We start from the raw sequence: 18,761 nt of genomic DNA, 5'->3' as shown, positions 1-18,761 counted from the left end.
GCTGTCACCTGTGAATGGAGAACTTAAGTATTTTTGTTAGTGATCGCTTGTCTAGACGGTCGTCACTCTTGGTGTGACCTGTGGAAGTTTCACCATTTGTTTAACTTGCTGATGATATGCTCAACATTTGGCCAATAAACCATAAGTTTCTTCTCATTTTACAAACTGAAACATTATCACTGGATAATTTCTTGCTCACTTAATAGCACTCAGAGTCCCTTTTTTTCCCTGAAAAACACTCAACCCACTTTGCTCATGTTAACAAAACAATATTTATACATTTGGAACAGAATCAATTCTGTTTGACACAATCAATCATTATTTTGCTTCAGCTTGCTTTAGCAGGCCGATAACAGAAAGACAGACAGAGTACCATCCCTTCCTCCTCTCAAGTAGTCTCTCTCACTATACACAAATAATCTTTTCAACAGCCTCCTAAGACTGTAACTTAGACAAAATGTAATAATAAGTTCATTACAATAACCTTTGACCATTCACCTTTATTATCAAGACTTTTTCTTGAATCTACAAAATCTGTCTTCATCTTTCTAATGACCGTCAGGAGTTTAAACTATCTTATTGACATATTAGTTCAAAATCAACACTTCTATAGATTTTTTTTCTTCTTGCCCATAAGGCAACAAACCTGATATAAATTAAGAAGTTTTGTTACTGTCTCCACAACAAATGACAATCACCTCATGGTCTCTGCTGGTTCTTGAAAACCCATTCTCATTAGCTCTTAATCTTTAATTTTCTTCTCTTCAGGGTGCTGTACCCTGACATAGTTGCAGACACTTCAATGAAAAACAATCCATGCAATGAATGCGGTTTCTGGTGAGTGGTATAGAGGAACTCACATTTTCTGGGCCAGACTGCCGTAACTTCTCACAGCTCATCTCCCCTCTCAATGATCTGCTGATGCTGGTGGCCTCAGTCATCCGCTCCACTCTCATACCCATCTCACATAAAACACCTCCATTCAGGAGATTCCCAGTTGTTGGCGTGACCCCCTGCCTTAGGTTGACCTCTGGCCAAAGAGGATCTTACCCGTCATTGAGTAATCACTTCGTGCACACTGGTAACCGCTCTTCCCCATAACAGAATCTTTGACCGTTTTCTTCAACATAATCAGTTGTTTTCTGGAGCTTAGGGGAGGCACATTCAAGAGTCAGCAGAGCCATCAGGTTGTCTAATAGTGTTAACACAGGGAGACAGGTTAATAACAGCAGTATTTAATCACTTAAATCCATTAAACATCTTCAAATCAGCACAATAGCACTGCTGAGATTATACTCAGTGAATTTGGATCACAACGGTCCATTCAGTGTACATCTGCGTCTGTAGCTGGAGCCATCGGCCCTGTTTCATGTTGGAGACTAAGATTATACAGAGAAGTTACTGGTCCTAAAATAAACTAGTCAAAAACATCACTTCTATCATTTAGGGTCTGCATTATTATTATAAAGACTTCTTTAAAGTCATTCAGCTTTACTTTTAAAACATTTACAAATTTCCCTTAAATCTGAACTGACTGTAGCATGATTTCTTTTAACATCTCCATGTCTATGATTTTCAACTGAAACACTGTTCTTTACTATAAATAGCTTATTATCACTTATGACACAGGCTCAGATAACAGCTTTTAGCTGACATTGAATGAGAGAGAGACTCTGAGGCATTCAGGACTGGTACTCTGCACTCTCATAAACTTCTAAAATAAAACTTTATCTACCATCTTTTAACTCTAGCCCAACTTAATACATTTGCCAGAATTCACATGTATTTTCAAACAACCATATTTTATATTTGTCTTTTGCCCACATCAGGGAATTTAGACATTACAAATTTCCACTCAGATTGAGTCTCTGTCGCACTGGCAGTTTCAGCCTCAGCACACCCCAGATTCAGATTAAGCGACCTGTTGCAGCCAATCACAAGCTTATCTTCTGAAAGCAAAACATCAGCTTCTAGTTCTTTCATGGTCAACACTATTCCTCCACGTTCAAAACACTAACAAGCTGTTTGTTTAATCAGATGCCTTTCTACACATTTTACATATAGCAACTGTCAATCCAGTAATACTGCTTCTGTTTATTAATTATTTATTCTGCTTAATAATTATTCTAGCTCTCAATAACGTTTCACGTATTTTTCTAGGAGATTATCAATCTGCAATTAGGACTCACACTAACTTTGAAGAGGCTATCACTCTCTGCTTGATGCATCTTTTGCAGTTATCATTGTCAATCATCCGTGAGATTAGTCTCTCTCATCATAAAAAAAAAAAACAATCATCCTTTTAGTTACTTTTATATATTTTTGCGCTCACATTTGTTGGAGTCAGTAATTTTACATCAACTTGTATTTATCAATTAACTTATAAAAAAAAATATATATATATATATTATAGATCTTTCCTTTTAAAGGATTCCCTTAAGAATTCAATCTTTTAACCTTGATTTTTTCTCTTATTCTTTCTTAGACGAAAACTTTGATATCGTCATTTAAATACTTTTCTACTTTCAAACCCACATTAATACCAGAAATTTCTGTTACTTTCACATTTTCTCACCTTCTGAGTGGCCATTTACAGTTATGGCTAAATGGCCCTGCTGACCATAATTAAAACACTCTCTTTGCCTATAGTTTGATCACTATGAGCTTGCAAATGGCTCCAACCTACTGCACACCCTTGAATCAGTGTGTCCCAATCAGGAATGAAAACAGAGCCACTGATAAGCAGTTCTCTGTATTCTTTTACAGTCCACCCGTGGTTGATTCAATCACAATAGCCAAATCATAATCTTCATCATTATCATTGGCAGAACATTAATTTTCATAAGATGCACAGAAAATCACTCAACATATTCTAAGGGGGTTTTCACAATGTTTCTGTTTAACTTGAATCACATTTCTTTGAAGTCAGAGCTTCAGAGCACAGCTGCTTACAGAGTTTGCTTTCTTCTGTCTCACTGTTTGTTTCAGGACTTTTCATAAAGTATAAAATTTGTACTATAGTCATCAATTTCATTAAAACTGGTTTGAAACAGTATTCCTCTATCAAATGGTTAGTCTGCAGATTCAGCTTAATGTTATCATTATTTTCTCAGTCCCACTTATCTCTGCTGTTTCACAAAAAACAAAATATTGTATTACTCATATCTCAATCCCTAAATCGCACAGACAGCCATTATAGCTGCTTTCTCCGTCAACTCTTGTTATGAAAATTCTCTAGACATCATTATTTTACCTCTAAAATATATACTTGTTCCCCATTCTGCTTAATAAAACCTTTTTTCATTCCTCATCTTTATATCACTTAATTTGACTTGCATGCATTTTGCCCATAATGTTTCTTCATTTGAACGTAAACCGGTGTACAAAACCAATTAGGTTTACTCTGAGCTGACCCCATAGCTTTAGACCAAACACCGGTTTATCATATTGACCTTTTTTTTTTTTTTTTTTTTGCGCAGTTTACTCTGAGATTTCCCCATGATGGTCCATTTTTTCCGTGTTTTTTTTTTGTTGGCGCGCCTATATAACTCTAGACGTCTCTAGAGAGATCAATTTTCACCACAATTGAAAAAGGTGAGCACTTATTCTCACGCCATGCAACAAGAATTTTACTCACAAATTTGATCAAAGGATCTCTGGGTTTCCCCCAATACACTCCGTGGATTAACTGAACCCACCAGACTAATAAACTGTACTAGTCTGGACTAGCAATCTGTACTAGTCCACCACAGTGTTCCATTGATCATCATGAGTTCATCCCTTTTCAACAATTTAGACTTTGTCTCTTACCAGTCTCAGCTTACGCCACTTCAGTTCTTTTGATGATTCCAGTGATGTCTCCCTTGGGCCCCTGCGGTTGGACCCTCTCTCTCAAGTTTGCGAGGTAGGGCTGGAACTACTCAGTCCAGGTGGCCAAACACCGTCCGCTCTCGGGTCCAAGAGACACATCCAAGGAATCCTGCCAACAACGCCAAATTGTGGTGGCAAACAATTTTCTAATACTGAATAAGAGACAAACAGGTATCAATTGTCTTTAACAATGATTTATTCCCTTGCAAGGAAAGGTCAGCAATCATACAGTCATTACAAATTGCCTGCAGAGTGTGACAACGAGTGGGGGTATCCTTCATTCTTTATAATTGTTCTCCACCAAGGTTGTTTTCCAGAGGCTACATCAAGATACATCTTAGCCATAACTAACACATTGTTTAGATTTGTCTATCTTATTTTAATCAATAAGGACTTGAGTATTAAGATGCGCATGCGTCGCGACTGAGTGCGTTGTTGTGTTTGGAGCTCCGTCGAAATAATTCATAAATCCTCGATTTTCTTCTTTACACTCTTTTACAAACGAACATTTTCATTTTTACAGCGTGTGAACATATCTGGAATACTATTCTCTTTAAAAAGCAATCGGATTGCTTTGATATCGCTACTTATATCCAACTATCCAAACTTCCGCTACTAGCCTTAGCCCGCTAGCATTGCCAGGACCAGAGCAAGGACCTCTCCGCCCCTTCCGGCCTTCGAGATCTCCACCCGGAACCGCTTCTCCCCTCTTCGCGAGACAGAACGCGACGCTGTGATCATCGGCACTTTCATCGTCCGGCATGTCCACGCTTCCTCAGGTAAAGGTAAGGTGCGCACTCACTGCTTTCCTGGTGCTCGTGTTCTCGATGTCGCTGCGCAGGTTCCCGAGATCCTGAATGGTGATGAGCGTGTCGGAGCTGTCGTGCTGCACGCGGGCGAACTACAGGAGCCTGATCGAGACGGTACGCAGCACATCGCCTGAAACAACGATCATCGTGTCTGGACCGCTTCCCACGTACCGACTAGGACATGAAAGGTTCAGTAGATTATTTGCTCTAAATGAATGGTTAATGTTATGGTATAATGAACAGAGACTGCTCTTTGTAAATAATTGGAATCTGTTCTGGGAGTGACCTAGGCTCTTCCGTGCTGAGTAAGTCAAAGTCCAAATCACACTCTTTGCTGTCCAAACTTAATTGATATAAGTACCAATGTAGAACATTATATTGAAACTGTGTCTATTCCTCGTTTAGTGAGGTCAAACATTAAATCTACTGTAGGATCTAGGAAAAATCTAATTGTGAATAAACCAGAAAATCTCAATATTAGTGAACAAAAACAATTTATAAAGCTAGGTCTTCTAAACATTAGATCGCTCACACCTAAGGCGGTTATTGTAAATGAAATGATCACAGATAATAGTTTCGATGTACTTTGCCTTACTGAAACCTGGCTTAAACCAAATGATTATTTCGGTCTAAATGAGTGTACTCCACCAGGATACTGTTATAAGCATGAGCCCCGTCGGATTGGTCGTGGCGGCGGTGTTGCAACAATCTATAGAGATATTCTTAATGTTACTCAGAAAACAGGTCACAGGTTTAATTCGTTTGAAGTACTTGTGCTAAATGTTACGCTCTTAGATGTAAGAAATAAATCCCTATTATCTCTAGCCTTGGTTACTCTATATAGACCTCCAGGGCCCTATGATGATTTCCTAAAAGAGTTTGCAGACTTTCTCTCAGATCTATTGGTCAATGTCGATAAAGCATTAATTGTTGGAGATTTTAACATACACGTAGATAACACAAATGATGTGTTAGGGGCTGCATTTACAGATTTATTAAACTCCGTTGGGGTCAAGCAAAACGTCACTGGTCCCACTCATCGTCTTAATCATACACTAGATTTAATTATATCACATGGAACCAATCCAACCGATGTATATATTATACCGCAAAGTGATGATGTCACTGACCATTACATGGTAACTTGCATACTACGTACTGCTGAAATTTGTCATGTTGCGCCACGTTATCGACCAGGCAGAACAATCCTTCCAACCACTATAGATAGATTCTCAAATAGCTTACCTGATCTATCTCAGCTGCTCAGTGAACCCAAACAAACAGATGAACTAGAGGAAATGACTAGCACTATGAGCACCATTTTCTCTAGTACATTGGATATTGTTGCACCAATTAGATTAAAAAAGGTTAGAGAGAAAACTAAAGCACCATGGTACAACAGTGCTACGCATGTTATCAAGAGAGAAACTCGTAATTTAGAGCGTAAATGGAAACAAACTAATTTAGAGGTCTTTAGAATCGCGTGGAAAGACAGTATGTCACGTTATAAAAAGGCCCTAAAAGCAGCCAGGGCTGAGCATCTCCGCAAACTAATAGAAAATAACCAAAATAATCCAAGGTTTTTATTTAACACCGTAGCTAGACTAACAAATAAACAAACATCACCTGAGCAAAATATTCCATTACAGTTTAGTAGTAATGATTTTATGAATTTCTTCACTGAGAAAATAGAAAGCATCATAAACACAATTGTAAATGTACAATCTTTAATGGTGTCTTATGATTCAGCCTCAATTATCACCCCTCAAGAACAACTACAGCGCTTTACAACTATAGGACAGGAAGAGCTAAATAAACTTATCATTGCATCTAAACCAACAACATGTTTATTAGATCCAATACCCACTAAACTACTGAAAGAAGTGTTACCTATAGTGGAAGAGCCTCTTCTCAATAGTATTAACTCGTCTTTAACTTTAGGTCATGTTCCAAGAATATTCAAGTTGGCAGTTATAAAACCTCTCATTAAGAAACCACAATTAGATCATAATAACCTAGCAAATTACAGACCCATTTCAAATCTTCCATTTATGTCTAAAATATTAGAAAAAGTTGTGTCCGCTCAATTGTGCTCTTTCTTGCAAGAAAATGATATCTATGAAAAATTTCAGTCGGGATTCAGGCCGCATCATAGCACAGAAACTGCGCTCGTTAAAATTACAAATGATTTACTTCTAGCTTCTGACCAAGGCTGTATCTCAATACTAGTTTTACTCGATCTTAGCGCTGCGTTCGACACTATAGATCACAAAATACTCTTAGATCGACTACAAAACTACACTGGTGTTCAGGGACAGGCATTAAACTGGTTTAGATCGTACTTATCAGACCGCTACCATTTTGTCTGTTTAAATGGGGAAAAATCTAAGATAACGTCAGTAAACTATGGAGTGCCGCAAGGATCTGTGTTAGGCCCTCTGCTATTCTCAATATACTGTATATGCTGCCACTTGGTAATATTATAAGAAAACATGGAATTAATTTCCACTGTTATGCTGATGACACTCAATTATATATTTCATCACGACCAGATGAAAACAATAAATTATCTAAATTGACAGAGTGTGTTAAAGATATAAAATACTGGATGACGTGTAATTTTCTGCTATTAAATTCAGATAAAACGGAGGTATTACTTATTGGTCAAAAAAACTGCCCACAAAACCACTTACAATACAACTTTAATTTAGAAGGATGTCCTGTTACTTTATCCACTACAGTAAAAGACCTGGGTGTTATACTAGATCGCAACTTGTCTTTCGAAAATCATATTTCATATGTTACAAGAACAGCCTTTTTTCACCTTAGAAACATTGCTAAGCTACGTAATATGCTATCTGTTTCTGATGCAGAAAAGTTAGTTCATGCATTCATGACCTCGAGACTAGATTACTGTAATGCTTTATTAGCTGGTTGTCCTGCATCCTCAATAAACAAGCTACAGTTAGTCCAAAATGCAGCTGCTAGAGTTCTTACTAGATCAAGAAAATATGATCATATAACACCAATTCTATCATCTCTACACTGGTTACCTATAAAGTTCCGTATCAACTACAAAGTATTACTAATGACCTATAAAGCCCTAAATGGTTTAGCTCCTGGGTATTTAACAGAGCTTCTATTGCCCTACAATCCATCGTGCTCTTTAAGATCACTAAATTCGAGGCTTCTGGTCATTCCTAGGATATCTAAGTCCACTAAAGGAGGGAGGGCGTTTTCACATTTAGCTCCTAAACTCTGGAATGGCCTTCCTGATATTGTTCGAGGCTCAGACTCGCTGTCCCAGTTTAAAACTAGATTAAAGACGCATCTCTTTAGCCAAGCATTCACATAATGATTACCTTTTATACTACAGTTGAATCAGATTGAATGCATTAATATTATGAATAGCAGCTACGCTAATTATTTCCCATCTGCTTTTCTGTTGTTATCTCGGGACGCTAAATGGAGTTCGTCAGCTCCAGTTTGTATCCAGCCTCCCATGGAAATTTCAGATGCCCCAGCCCGATCTCACGGGAAAACGTACAAATTCTACGAGGTGGCTTATTCGTACAAATCCATACGACCTGACTCGTACGAATTAGTACGATTTTTGCAAAATCGTACATATTTTACGAATTGGCAAATTCGTATGAATTCATACGAATGACCTACCCCTGACCCCGCCCCTAAACCTACCCATCACGTGGGTTTAGACAAATCGTACAAATTCGTACGACCTCACTCGTGATGAATTAGCCAACTTTTTATCATTCGTACAAATTCGTACGAATTGGTCGTGAGATAGCGTTGGATGCCCCAACACCTGTGAAGAGACTACTCGAAGCCTGTGAAGAGATGACTCGAAGCCTGTGAAGAGACGACTCGACGCCGTCGATATGTTATGCCCTAAATTAATACTTGATTAACTAACTGTATTTTTCTATGTATATTTCTGAAATGCACTTTCTGTAAAGCTGCTTTGAAACAATATGTATTGTGAAAAGCGCTATACAAATAAATTTGAATTGAATTGAATTGAATCATATTACACCCTTGAATGGAGACTCTCTGTCTTGGTCATAAATTAGTAGTAGTTATGGGACACCATGTGTCAAAATGATTTACGACTTTGACATTTGACCTTTGTGACAGGTTGAACTTCCGGTGACCTTTATGATTGATGGGTGAACTTCCTGGTATGAGGTCATGGGATTAACCTATTGACCCCTCCCATGCATCGATCATGTTGTATGACAGTTAGTTTTGAACTATGACCTAGCTAGGACTAAATCATAATTTTGACGGGTAGTTTTGTCCTATATTAACAGAACAGATGTTTTTGCCGGTTGTTTGAACTTTGTCCCAGTTATATGTGTGTGCGTGTGTGGTTATATGGCTTGTGCCTGCGCCCCGACCGCAGTGAAAGTGAGAAGCGTATGTCACACAAAAACTTCACATCCTTTATATCATTTATATAATATAAATGATATAATCTAAAACATACATTGAAACCAATTATTTTAGAGAGTTGAAAAGTATGTCCATACCATTCATGTCCACAAAAATAATTAACCTAAAGTTGAAAAACATACCTTGAAAAGTGTTTAAAAAGCTTACTAAAACCAATTATTTTAGATAAAAATTACATAAACATCCTATCCTTTATATAATTTATAATATAAATTATATAATAATTATCATGCTAAAGTTCTTTTTAAAAGTGTATAATCTAAAGCAATTTAACTAAGGTTGAAAAACATACCTTTAAAAGCTTACTCAAACCAAATGTTTTAGCTGAATAAAATCGTCTTATCTTATTATTTTAGAGAGAACCTACCACGGATGAAACGGGCTCACAGCTCCATCTGTTGGACTCTCTCTGAATCGACGATCAGAATGAGACATGGTCAATGTTTTGTTAGGGATAAAATGATTTTCAAAGTTTAAAAGTTGTAATAATGTTTTCAAATTATTAAAAGTGGTGAAAACAATGTTTTTTCCTGAATGAGCTTACCCTGTCTCAAAACATAAGGGAGCCGCGCGCGTGTCTCTGTCCGTGTGTGTGTGTGTGTGTGTGTGTGTGTGTGTGTGTGTGTGTCAGCAAGAGGGGGTTGTGTGCGCGTGCCTTCAGGCGCGCTCTCTCTCTGTCTGAGCTCTGACCCCCCTCCTTACAGTGGAACTGTGAAGTCTATCTCGCACTCACTAAAGTTGAAAACATACCTTTAAAAGTATACTGAAACCAATTATTTCAGATAAACAAAATCCATTCTACATTTTTTAGAGAGCTGAAGGCGGTGTTTTCACATCACCTTGTGACCTGCGGCGATCCAAAAGTCAGTCCCTGTGTGTGTGTGTGTGTGTTTGTGTGTGTGTGTGTGTCTCTGTGTGCATGCCACCGTTCACTCTCGTCTGAATTTACTTCAAAATCATAATATCTTTAAAGATGTTGTTAATTAAAACCACCGTATCTCAAACAGGAGTACCGTGTTTTTGACAGTTTTCTGACGGTTCTTTCTATGAATAACGGTTGGTCCGCGTCTAGCATCTCTTGTGCCCACGAATTTATGGTGACACCTGTGACCCTGGTCCATTTCCACGAATTTTACAGGTCCCCCAGCTAACACAAATACGTGACTGATACGTAACTGCAACGTAATCTGGTGACCAAACTTTCGTCGTGGCGAAGTAACTAGTTACGTCGTGGCAACCGTGAAATTCCTGGATTCGTTGTCACGACGTAACTTTGTAACGTTGTCAGTAAGTAACGGCGACGTCGTGGCAACGTTGTGGATCGACAGTCGTGTGTTGGTAACCAGTTGGTCATTTTAGTTTTTAATAATATGGGTGGACATGCAGTGGTCTAAATTAACTTGTCCTCATTGGCCCAAAACTATTTTAGAGACTTTTTCAACGACATATGAAGGATACAGACTCAAAATTTGGTTAATTCAGTTCATTTACTATAGAACAAAGCACAAACAGCAAAAACAGTATGCAAACAGGTTATACATTTAAATGAACAAGCTTTACTCCTACACATCTTCATTTCGGTGGCCCTAATAACAAAGCAAGAATAAGAAAAGAAAAATGCACGAAAAAAAGAACAGTTGAGTGTTTTCCCATTTAACATTTAAATACACAAAGCAATTAGCACTGAAAGATAGAATCTGTATAAGAAGACAGTTTTGTTTAAAAATCGCTCATATATTTTTCTAAACATTTTCACAAAGTTATGTTGTGGCAAGTGCATTATTTCATTTTAAAATAATTTGATAACTTCATGACATGTATCACTATATTCTATAAAACCTTAGTTTGAAATAATTTTTTTGTACATTTAATAATACATATTATTTTGTTTTTCTTCTTCTTAAGTCATGATTACAATGTCCATTTTTTAACTAGGAAACTAGGCCTATTTATGATTATTCCTGAAGGCAGCATTACACCCCCAAATTGTCAGGTGATGGTGCAACTGTCTGAACAAATGAACAGACTAAGAAAACAATTTAAAATGGTGTCTTAATAATAAAAAAATAAAAACTATGCCATCATTTTAAGTTTGAAGCCTTTCATATAATTGTTTTTTATAAATATCAGTAGTTTTAAAGCTGTTGAGATAATTGAGAAACTTTTGTCCAGCAATTTGTATATTCTCAAATGTTATTATGAATTTACAAGGTAATAACAGTAAACATGATAATGCATCATCCAGAGGAGCCTAACTGATCTCTTTGGCAGAGTGAAAAAGTTTGTAGAGCTCTTTCAAATACTGTTGAGTATTATTGTTGAGACAGATTCTTTCCAACAGAGGCAAAATATCTATTAAACAAGTCTGGTAGTGAATCTTGTTTTGTATAATTATTTGATTGGGTTGGCACAACGGTGTCAGGGATAACTGAGAATGTATTACAGCGGCCAAGTATCTCATTCAACACCTTCCAAGATTTCTTCTGATCCCCGAGGCAGTTTTGAGACGATCAGTGAAGTAACTCGCTTTGCTGTCTCGTATTAAGCTTGTTAATTTATTCTTATACTGTGTATATAAGGTTTTGTTATTACTATTTGGATTCTTCCTGTATTGTTTGTAGAGATTATCCTTCTTCTGGATAGACTTTAGGATTCTTTTGGTGATCCATGGATGAGTTTCCTTTTTATGTTTGATTATCCTTTCTGGAATAGTCGCATTAATAGCAACGGTTATTACGTCAATTAAGAAATTATAGGCATAATTGGGATCTATAGTATTGTATATTCCATCCCAGCTTTTACTTTGGAGGTGTTGAATTAGATTTGCAAGTGTTTTGTTATTAAGGACTTTTGCCTTCCTATTAGTATATGGATCAGATACTCTTTTTATCCAGTTTGTAAAAAACACAACAGGGTAATGATCAGAGATGTCCGAATATATTACACCCGATTTACAACCTGTATTTTGTATATTTGTTATAATATTGTCAATTATAGACATACTTCTCTCTGTAACACGTGTGTGTTTATCAATAGTAGGATAGAATGATGAGGAGTAAAGGGTATTTAAAAAAATCAGTTCCCTTTCTATCTTCTTTAGAAATGTCAATATTAAAGTCACCCATAATAATACTGTTTTTGTTCATCTGGTTTATACTGAAAAGGACATTATCAAAGTGGTTTCTGAATGTTTCATAGTCAGAGTTTGGTGGTCGGTATATTACTCCAATGATGATACATGCACCACTCGCCATTTTAACTTCTAGGAATAATGAATCAGTGTGGCCATCATCAACTGTCAGATCATGACGCTCCTTCACAGAATAATGAGAATTTACATACAAGCATACCCCTCCTCTGATTCTACCCTGCCTATTACTACAATGCAATGAGTATCCATCTATTTTATAGATATCTAAAAGAGTTTGTTCACTCATCCAAGTTTCACTGCAACCAATGATATCAAAACTTTTTCCTGTGCTAGCAAGAAGTGCAACGAGGTCATCATGATGCTTTTTAAGACTTCTAATATTTAAATGCATTAGAGAAAAAGAAAAGTCATTATTTTGTTTCAGATCTTCAGGGTTGTAATAATCACAACTTGTATTAGTAGAGGTACAGAGGTAGTGTTCAAATTTCTCATATTCAGTACTGCAATTTATGTCTATCACTCCCATTGTTTTATAATAAAATTATATTTTCGGTTGCAGAAATACATTCCATTCAGAAAACCTAGGACCATACTCTTCTTTTTTTTTTTTTTATTGAGGCACCCTGTGAAGAGAAAACACTAAACAAAAAAACATGAAAATAAACAAAACAAAAAAAGTTGGACATCCATCCAAACATTCACAATGTCCAGTTACCAACTCTCCATTTAGGATGTAACATATATTGTATGACACCCACTGTGCCCCATTGTCAGTAATTGTCAGTAATGAACTTAGAAGGGGCAATAAAAGTAGAGGCTACTTTACCAGTCAAGTGAGGGTTTTAAGGAAAGCTTCGGCCTTGTTTGGGTCCTTGAATGACTTCTGCACTTCGTTTGCTTTGAAGAGCTGGATAAGCCATCCGGAAATGTATGTTCCTACTAATAAGTTCCGCGCAGACTGTGTTGAACGCACGTCTTGCAGCCCGAACGTCTGGAGGTACATCTAGCACAATGCGTAGTGGCCGACCCTCATACTGGAGATTCCCAAGGCGTTTCACTGCTGCCATTATCTTTGAGACGTCTCTGGAGTGTTGGAGTTTGATGTCCACAGCGCGCGGGCGATCCTCTTCAGGTACTCCAAGGCCCCGATGGGCACGGTCGATGGATATAGTCTGGATGGGTAGCTGCAGGAGCTTGGGAATAAACGCCTCGAGAAATGCGAGCGAGTCACTCCCTTCAGTAGACTCCTTCAGATTTAACAGCCTGATATTCTTCCGTCTTTGCCGACATTCCAGTTCAGATACTTTGCCTTTCTGCTCCTTGTTCGCTTTCTCCAACACGTCCAGTCGGTCTTTTATCGGAGCGATGTCATCCTCCAGCTGGGAGATGCACGTTTCAGCCTCGGCTTGGCGAGCAACAAGTGCCGCTGTCGTAGCCGCGGCATCATCAAATCGCTTCATCATGTTGTCCACTTTAGTCTCAAGTTTCCCAAGCGACTCGTTTACAGACCGTAGGATGCTCTGTCCCTCCTCTGCAACCACCGCAGAAATACTCTTTAACAGAGCCTCAGTCATCAACAGAGGAGTTCCTTCAGGGCTAACATTAGCACTAGCACCACACCGGTGCTACCTGGCTGGCTGGTAGCACTAAAGTCCTCTGAAGCATTGCGGTCTTTGGGCAGTTTTTTGGTGGTTTGGGCATTTTTGCAAAAGACCTTTGTTCAATTCCTTGGCATTAAAGGGTAAGTTCGGTATTTTACACTTAAAGCCCTGTTTACAGATCGTTTCTGATGAAATAGAACGGTTAAGATTAAAATTTGGACACATGCTGCTGTCCCGAGAATTTTAGGTTTCTTTCGCTTTCCCCAAAACCTCTAGAATGGGTGTATAGGTGCACTGGAACAATCCTTCATAAAACGCATTAAACTTTCGTTTACAAAGACGTGAAACTCACCGAGTGGTCAGGGGTGTTCACTGATATACTCACACAAAAATCGCTGCAAAAGATGCTTTCCAACAGGTGTTTTACCATTCGTTGTAAAACTGTGGATCTATTTTTCCAAACGTCTCACACCCGTAGATTCTTCCGTTGAGAGCTTGAATAATAGACACTCCAGCCCAGTTGGTGGCGATAGTGCACCTTTGCCAATTGCAAGCAAACCGCTGGCATTTCATTGAATACACAGAAGAAGCAGAAGAAGAAGCGGCGGAGCAATACCGTACCGCACACAGCACATTCAATACAAGTCAATGGAGTTGGACAAAAACTACGATAAAACCTGTTGGAAAGCATCTTTTGCAGCGATTTTCACGTCTTTGTAAACGAAAGTTTAATGCGTTTTATGAAGGATTGTTCCAGTGCACCTATACACCCATTCTAGAGGTTTTGGGGAAAGTGAAAGAAACCTAAAATTCTCGGGACAGCAGCATGTGTCCAAATTTTAATCTTAACCGTTCTATTTCATCGGAAACGATCTGTAAACAGGGCTTTAAATGTAAAATACCGAACTTGTCCTTTAAGGTTAGAGTGCAATCAATAGGTAAATAAAGTTAGACGAATAAAGTTTTGGGTGGAGAGAGGTGTCTGCCGTCTTACTCACGCCGCCATCTTCCCATTGTACTCTGATGTCGTATAATATCGTATAATCGTATAATATTGGGATATGATGAAATGCGTTTTTTTAACCGCAAAGCTGCGATTACACTCTGGTCACGTGACACGCGAGAGTAAACCAGTCTTGCAGATGAAGAATCAACTTGGCACGCTACGCTTATAGCCCTGGCATAGGCTACAGGAAATAACAGTGTTTAATTTATGTGATATTGCGTTATAGATTCTCTCCAACGATTCTGTATCGATTAAGATAATTTCAGATGTATGTCTGAGCTTAGTTTTAAACACAGATACGTGATGACACTACGTGTGCTTTATAAACAACCGTATTCTGCTTGCTTCTAATTCCTTTGTCTCACACACACACCAAAAAGTTGAAGCGAATTACAAGAACATTCGCGTGCTTCATTGCACAAGATATGAGATGCGCGCGGTTTGCTTGATGTTACTTTTGTAGTGCGTGGTCTCGCCCGCCGGTATTTTACTTACAAATGCTCTACGAAGGCATCATATGTCTTTTAGAATGCAGTTGGCTATATATTAAAAATATGAAAATCACCGACAGAAGCTGCTTTCAATTTTAAATACTTGCACGCGCTTTGCGAAGAGCGCTTGAGCATGCGGCTGTGAGCGACTCCTTCTACCTGGTTAAATGTACTTGCATCTCAAAATGCCTTTATGACGCAAAATTAATGTGACACAGTCAGTTATATCTTAAGTTATTAAACAGACAGGACAAACCACATCTTATAATTTCAAAAGAGATTAAAACGTTCAGACAGCCTACTCTTAAATACTGAAAGCACTCTTTGTTTATTGCTTGTAATATTTTTTTTCCCTCCTTGTTATTTGTTTTGAAGCTATATTAGTTAAAATTATTAACATGTAATTGTTCATTATTAATTTAGTTTTTTAATGTGTAGTTATTTTTAAAAGTAGGCCTACTTATAATTACATATGTAATTAAATATTTTAAGCTTTATTTATAAGATCAATTAATTAATAAGAAAAAGATTAGATCAGCTCATGAGGTGCCTAAAGATTCCCTTCCCTATTTGACTGTAACGGTCACCAGCTGGAGTGCCCTTGAGAGCCACCAGAGGGCACTCCACACCGTTCACTCACAGACTACATCTCCCATCATTCTCTGCCTGGACTCATCAGTACTCATTATCACATTCACCTGTATCTCATCTTCTTGTTTAGTTCACCCCATATTGATACTTTGCAGTCACGTGACTACCACGGATACCTGGCGGGCAACAAACGGGTATTTTCAACGTTGAGTCCTGTCTTTCTAGTAGATATCAAGTCTGTTAGTGAGCTAGCTGCATAACTATGGACTAGGATTAACTCCAAGGTAGCTAAATTGTGTAAAGCAGACAAGTTTTTTAAGATAATCGAGCAGTAATAATTCCTCCGTAAATAATCTAGCTCTGCTGTTGGGTCATCTCTGGTTCTCATTGAAAATCATAGATATCGCAAACCTCAAAACAACCTATCACACACTTCTGTTATTGTTAGCAAAAGTCGACAGCTGTTACAGTGTCAAAGTGCCCGGAAATCATTCATTTTCAATGAATTTTGCCGCTCTCGCCGGCGGCGGTGTGAACGCACAGTTAGTCTAGCTTATGGCGCGTTTCCACCGAGTGGTACGGTACGGTACGGTACGGGTCGGTACGGGTCGGGTCTGTTAACCATGATTTGGCTAGCGTTTCCACCGCCAACAGTACCCTTACTTGATAGGCGTGGTGTATTCCAGAAAGTAGTGATAACGTCACTTGATAGGCGTGGTGTATGACGGAAAGTAGCTTGACGTCATTCGATCGCGCGGGAAGAGGAAAGTTCACCGCAAACAACAATGGAGGACATACAGCAGATCCTATTCTTGCTTCTCGGTGTGTGGCTGTTTATCTCAAGGAAGAGACAATATTTGTTTGAGCAAAGGCTACATGCTGCAAGGAAAAACACAGCGGAAAAATACAGGGGAATTTGGGAAATTTTAAGGAGCTGGGACGAGACAGACAACCGCGCGAGTAAAGACAAGGCAAGACAAACACGACGGCGCAGGCGGGTAAGCTTGAGCTAAGCTAACTTTTTTATGTCATGTATTAATGTATTTCGTCTTATGTGCTAACTAAGCAATATTGTTATAGATTAAATAACCCTACACTGAATAAATAAGTACAATAAGCCCTGCCTGTGAAACCAGATTTTAACTGTGCCAACTGTAAACTACAGTCTATTCATTAAGCACTATGAAGGTTACTTTTTAAGATCATTAAACTTTTACATGAATCTGTTGATGCCTATATTATTACAAGTGCAATACTAGTTGTGGTTAATGATAGATTAGAAGTATAATTTTGAGAAAATAGTTATATCTGTAAGCTATTTTTTCTTTGTGCTTTAATGACACCAAAGTTCCCTCTCTGGTGCAGTATATTAGATATTTTAACAAATTTATATATTCTATCGTGTCCAAGGGTAACTCTTACAATGTTTATAATACTTTATATAATACTTTATGTATTTTTTCATCCGGCGTATGATAGTTGCACTTTTAATTAAATGACCCACCATCACTGCGACATTGTATTAATCTTAACTTTTTTGTTTGTTTGTTTTTTAGATACTCAATCTGGTGCAAAATCAGCGCCGCAGACCAACCGTTTGGACTTTCAGCCGCTCAAATGACTGGTGGGATGTGATCGTTCCAGGATTCACACACACACAGTGGTTGAACAACTTCAGGATGTCTGAAGAAACATTTATATTCCTTTGTGCCATGGTGCATCCAGCAATGGAAAAGCAGGACACAAACTACAGAGAGTGTGTTCCCCTTAAGAAAAGAGTTGCCATTGCACTATGGAAGCTTGCAACCAACAGCGACTACAGAAGTATTGGCCATCTTTTTGGTGTCAGCAGAACAACAGTGTGTCGGTGCGTCCAGGAATTCTGCAAGGCCGCTAGCATGTTGTTAGTTCCAGAACAGATATGTTTCCCTGACCAGCAGAAGTTCAAAGAGATGGCAGCCTACTTTGAGAACCGGTGGGGGCTTCCACAGTGTGTTGGTGCCATTGATGGGTCACACATACCCATAATAGCCCCAAAGGAGTACCACTGCGATTACTTTAATAGAAAAGGCTGGCATTCCATCATCCTGCAAGGAGTAGTTGACGGAAAAGGACTATTTTGGAGTGCATATGCAGGAATGGCTGGAAGTTTGCATGATGCTCGGGTTCTGAGACTATCTACATTGTGGGAGTTGGTCGAGCGTGGAAGCCTCTACCCAGCTTGCACCAGGAACATCAGTGGGGTGAATGCTGGCTTTTATGTGCTAGGAGACTCTGCCTACCCTTTGCAGAATTGGCTCCTAAAACCATTCCCTGACAATGGCCGGCTGACAGCAGAACAACTGACCTACAACAAAAAAGTGTGCAGGGCTCGGGTGGTGGTAGAAAATGCTTTTGGGAGACTCAAAGGAAGGTGGCGGTGCCTTATGAAGAGGAATGACAGCGACATCGAACTGGTGAAGTCCATGGTGTTGACTTGTTGTGCTCTGCACAATCTTTGTGAAAGGCATGGAGAGGATTACCAGCACGAATGGGATACACCTGTTGCTGCAGAGCCTGTGGTGCCACTGGCACAGGGTGCAGAGGAGGAGGGCAGGGATGTACGCGAGGGTCTGATGCGTTATTTGAACAGTTAAATCTGTTGTACAGATAGCAAAGGCACACCTGTGTAAACGCTAAGTTTTGATTTTATGGACATGAATAAATCCTTTTTACTTTTACCCTGCCTCTTCATATTTTGTGAAATATTTTTGCCGCTGCCTCTTATGT

General features: G+C 38.6%; 2 protein-coding genes across 2 annotated transcripts in view; both read left to right on the top strand.

Moving 5' to 3' along the window:
* The window catches only part of LOC307169609 (granzyme G-like), a gene marked incomplete at its 3' end in the record, with an annotated part of 198,644 nt that overhangs the window by 37,432 nt on the left and 142,451 nt on the right, over positions 1-18,761 (top strand). The window lies entirely within an intron of this gene.
* LOC307169612 (uncharacterized protein) lies at positions 17,705-18,628 on the top strand (the record flags this gene model as incomplete). The annotated part of the gene is made up of 1 exon (XM_079890342.1): positions 17,705-18,628. The coding sequence occupies one exon, from the start codon at positions 17,705-17,707 to the stop codon at positions 18,626-18,628; it is 924 nt and encodes a 307-aa protein (XP_079746468.1).

This window comes from Squalius cephalus (genome assembly GCF_949319135.1).
Source record: "Squalius cephalus genome assembly, chromosome: 13".
Lineage (NCBI taxonomy): Eukaryota > Metazoa > Chordata > Actinopteri > Cypriniformes > Leuciscidae > Squalius > Squalius cephalus.
This window is presented reverse-complemented; position numbering and strand designations above follow the sequence as displayed.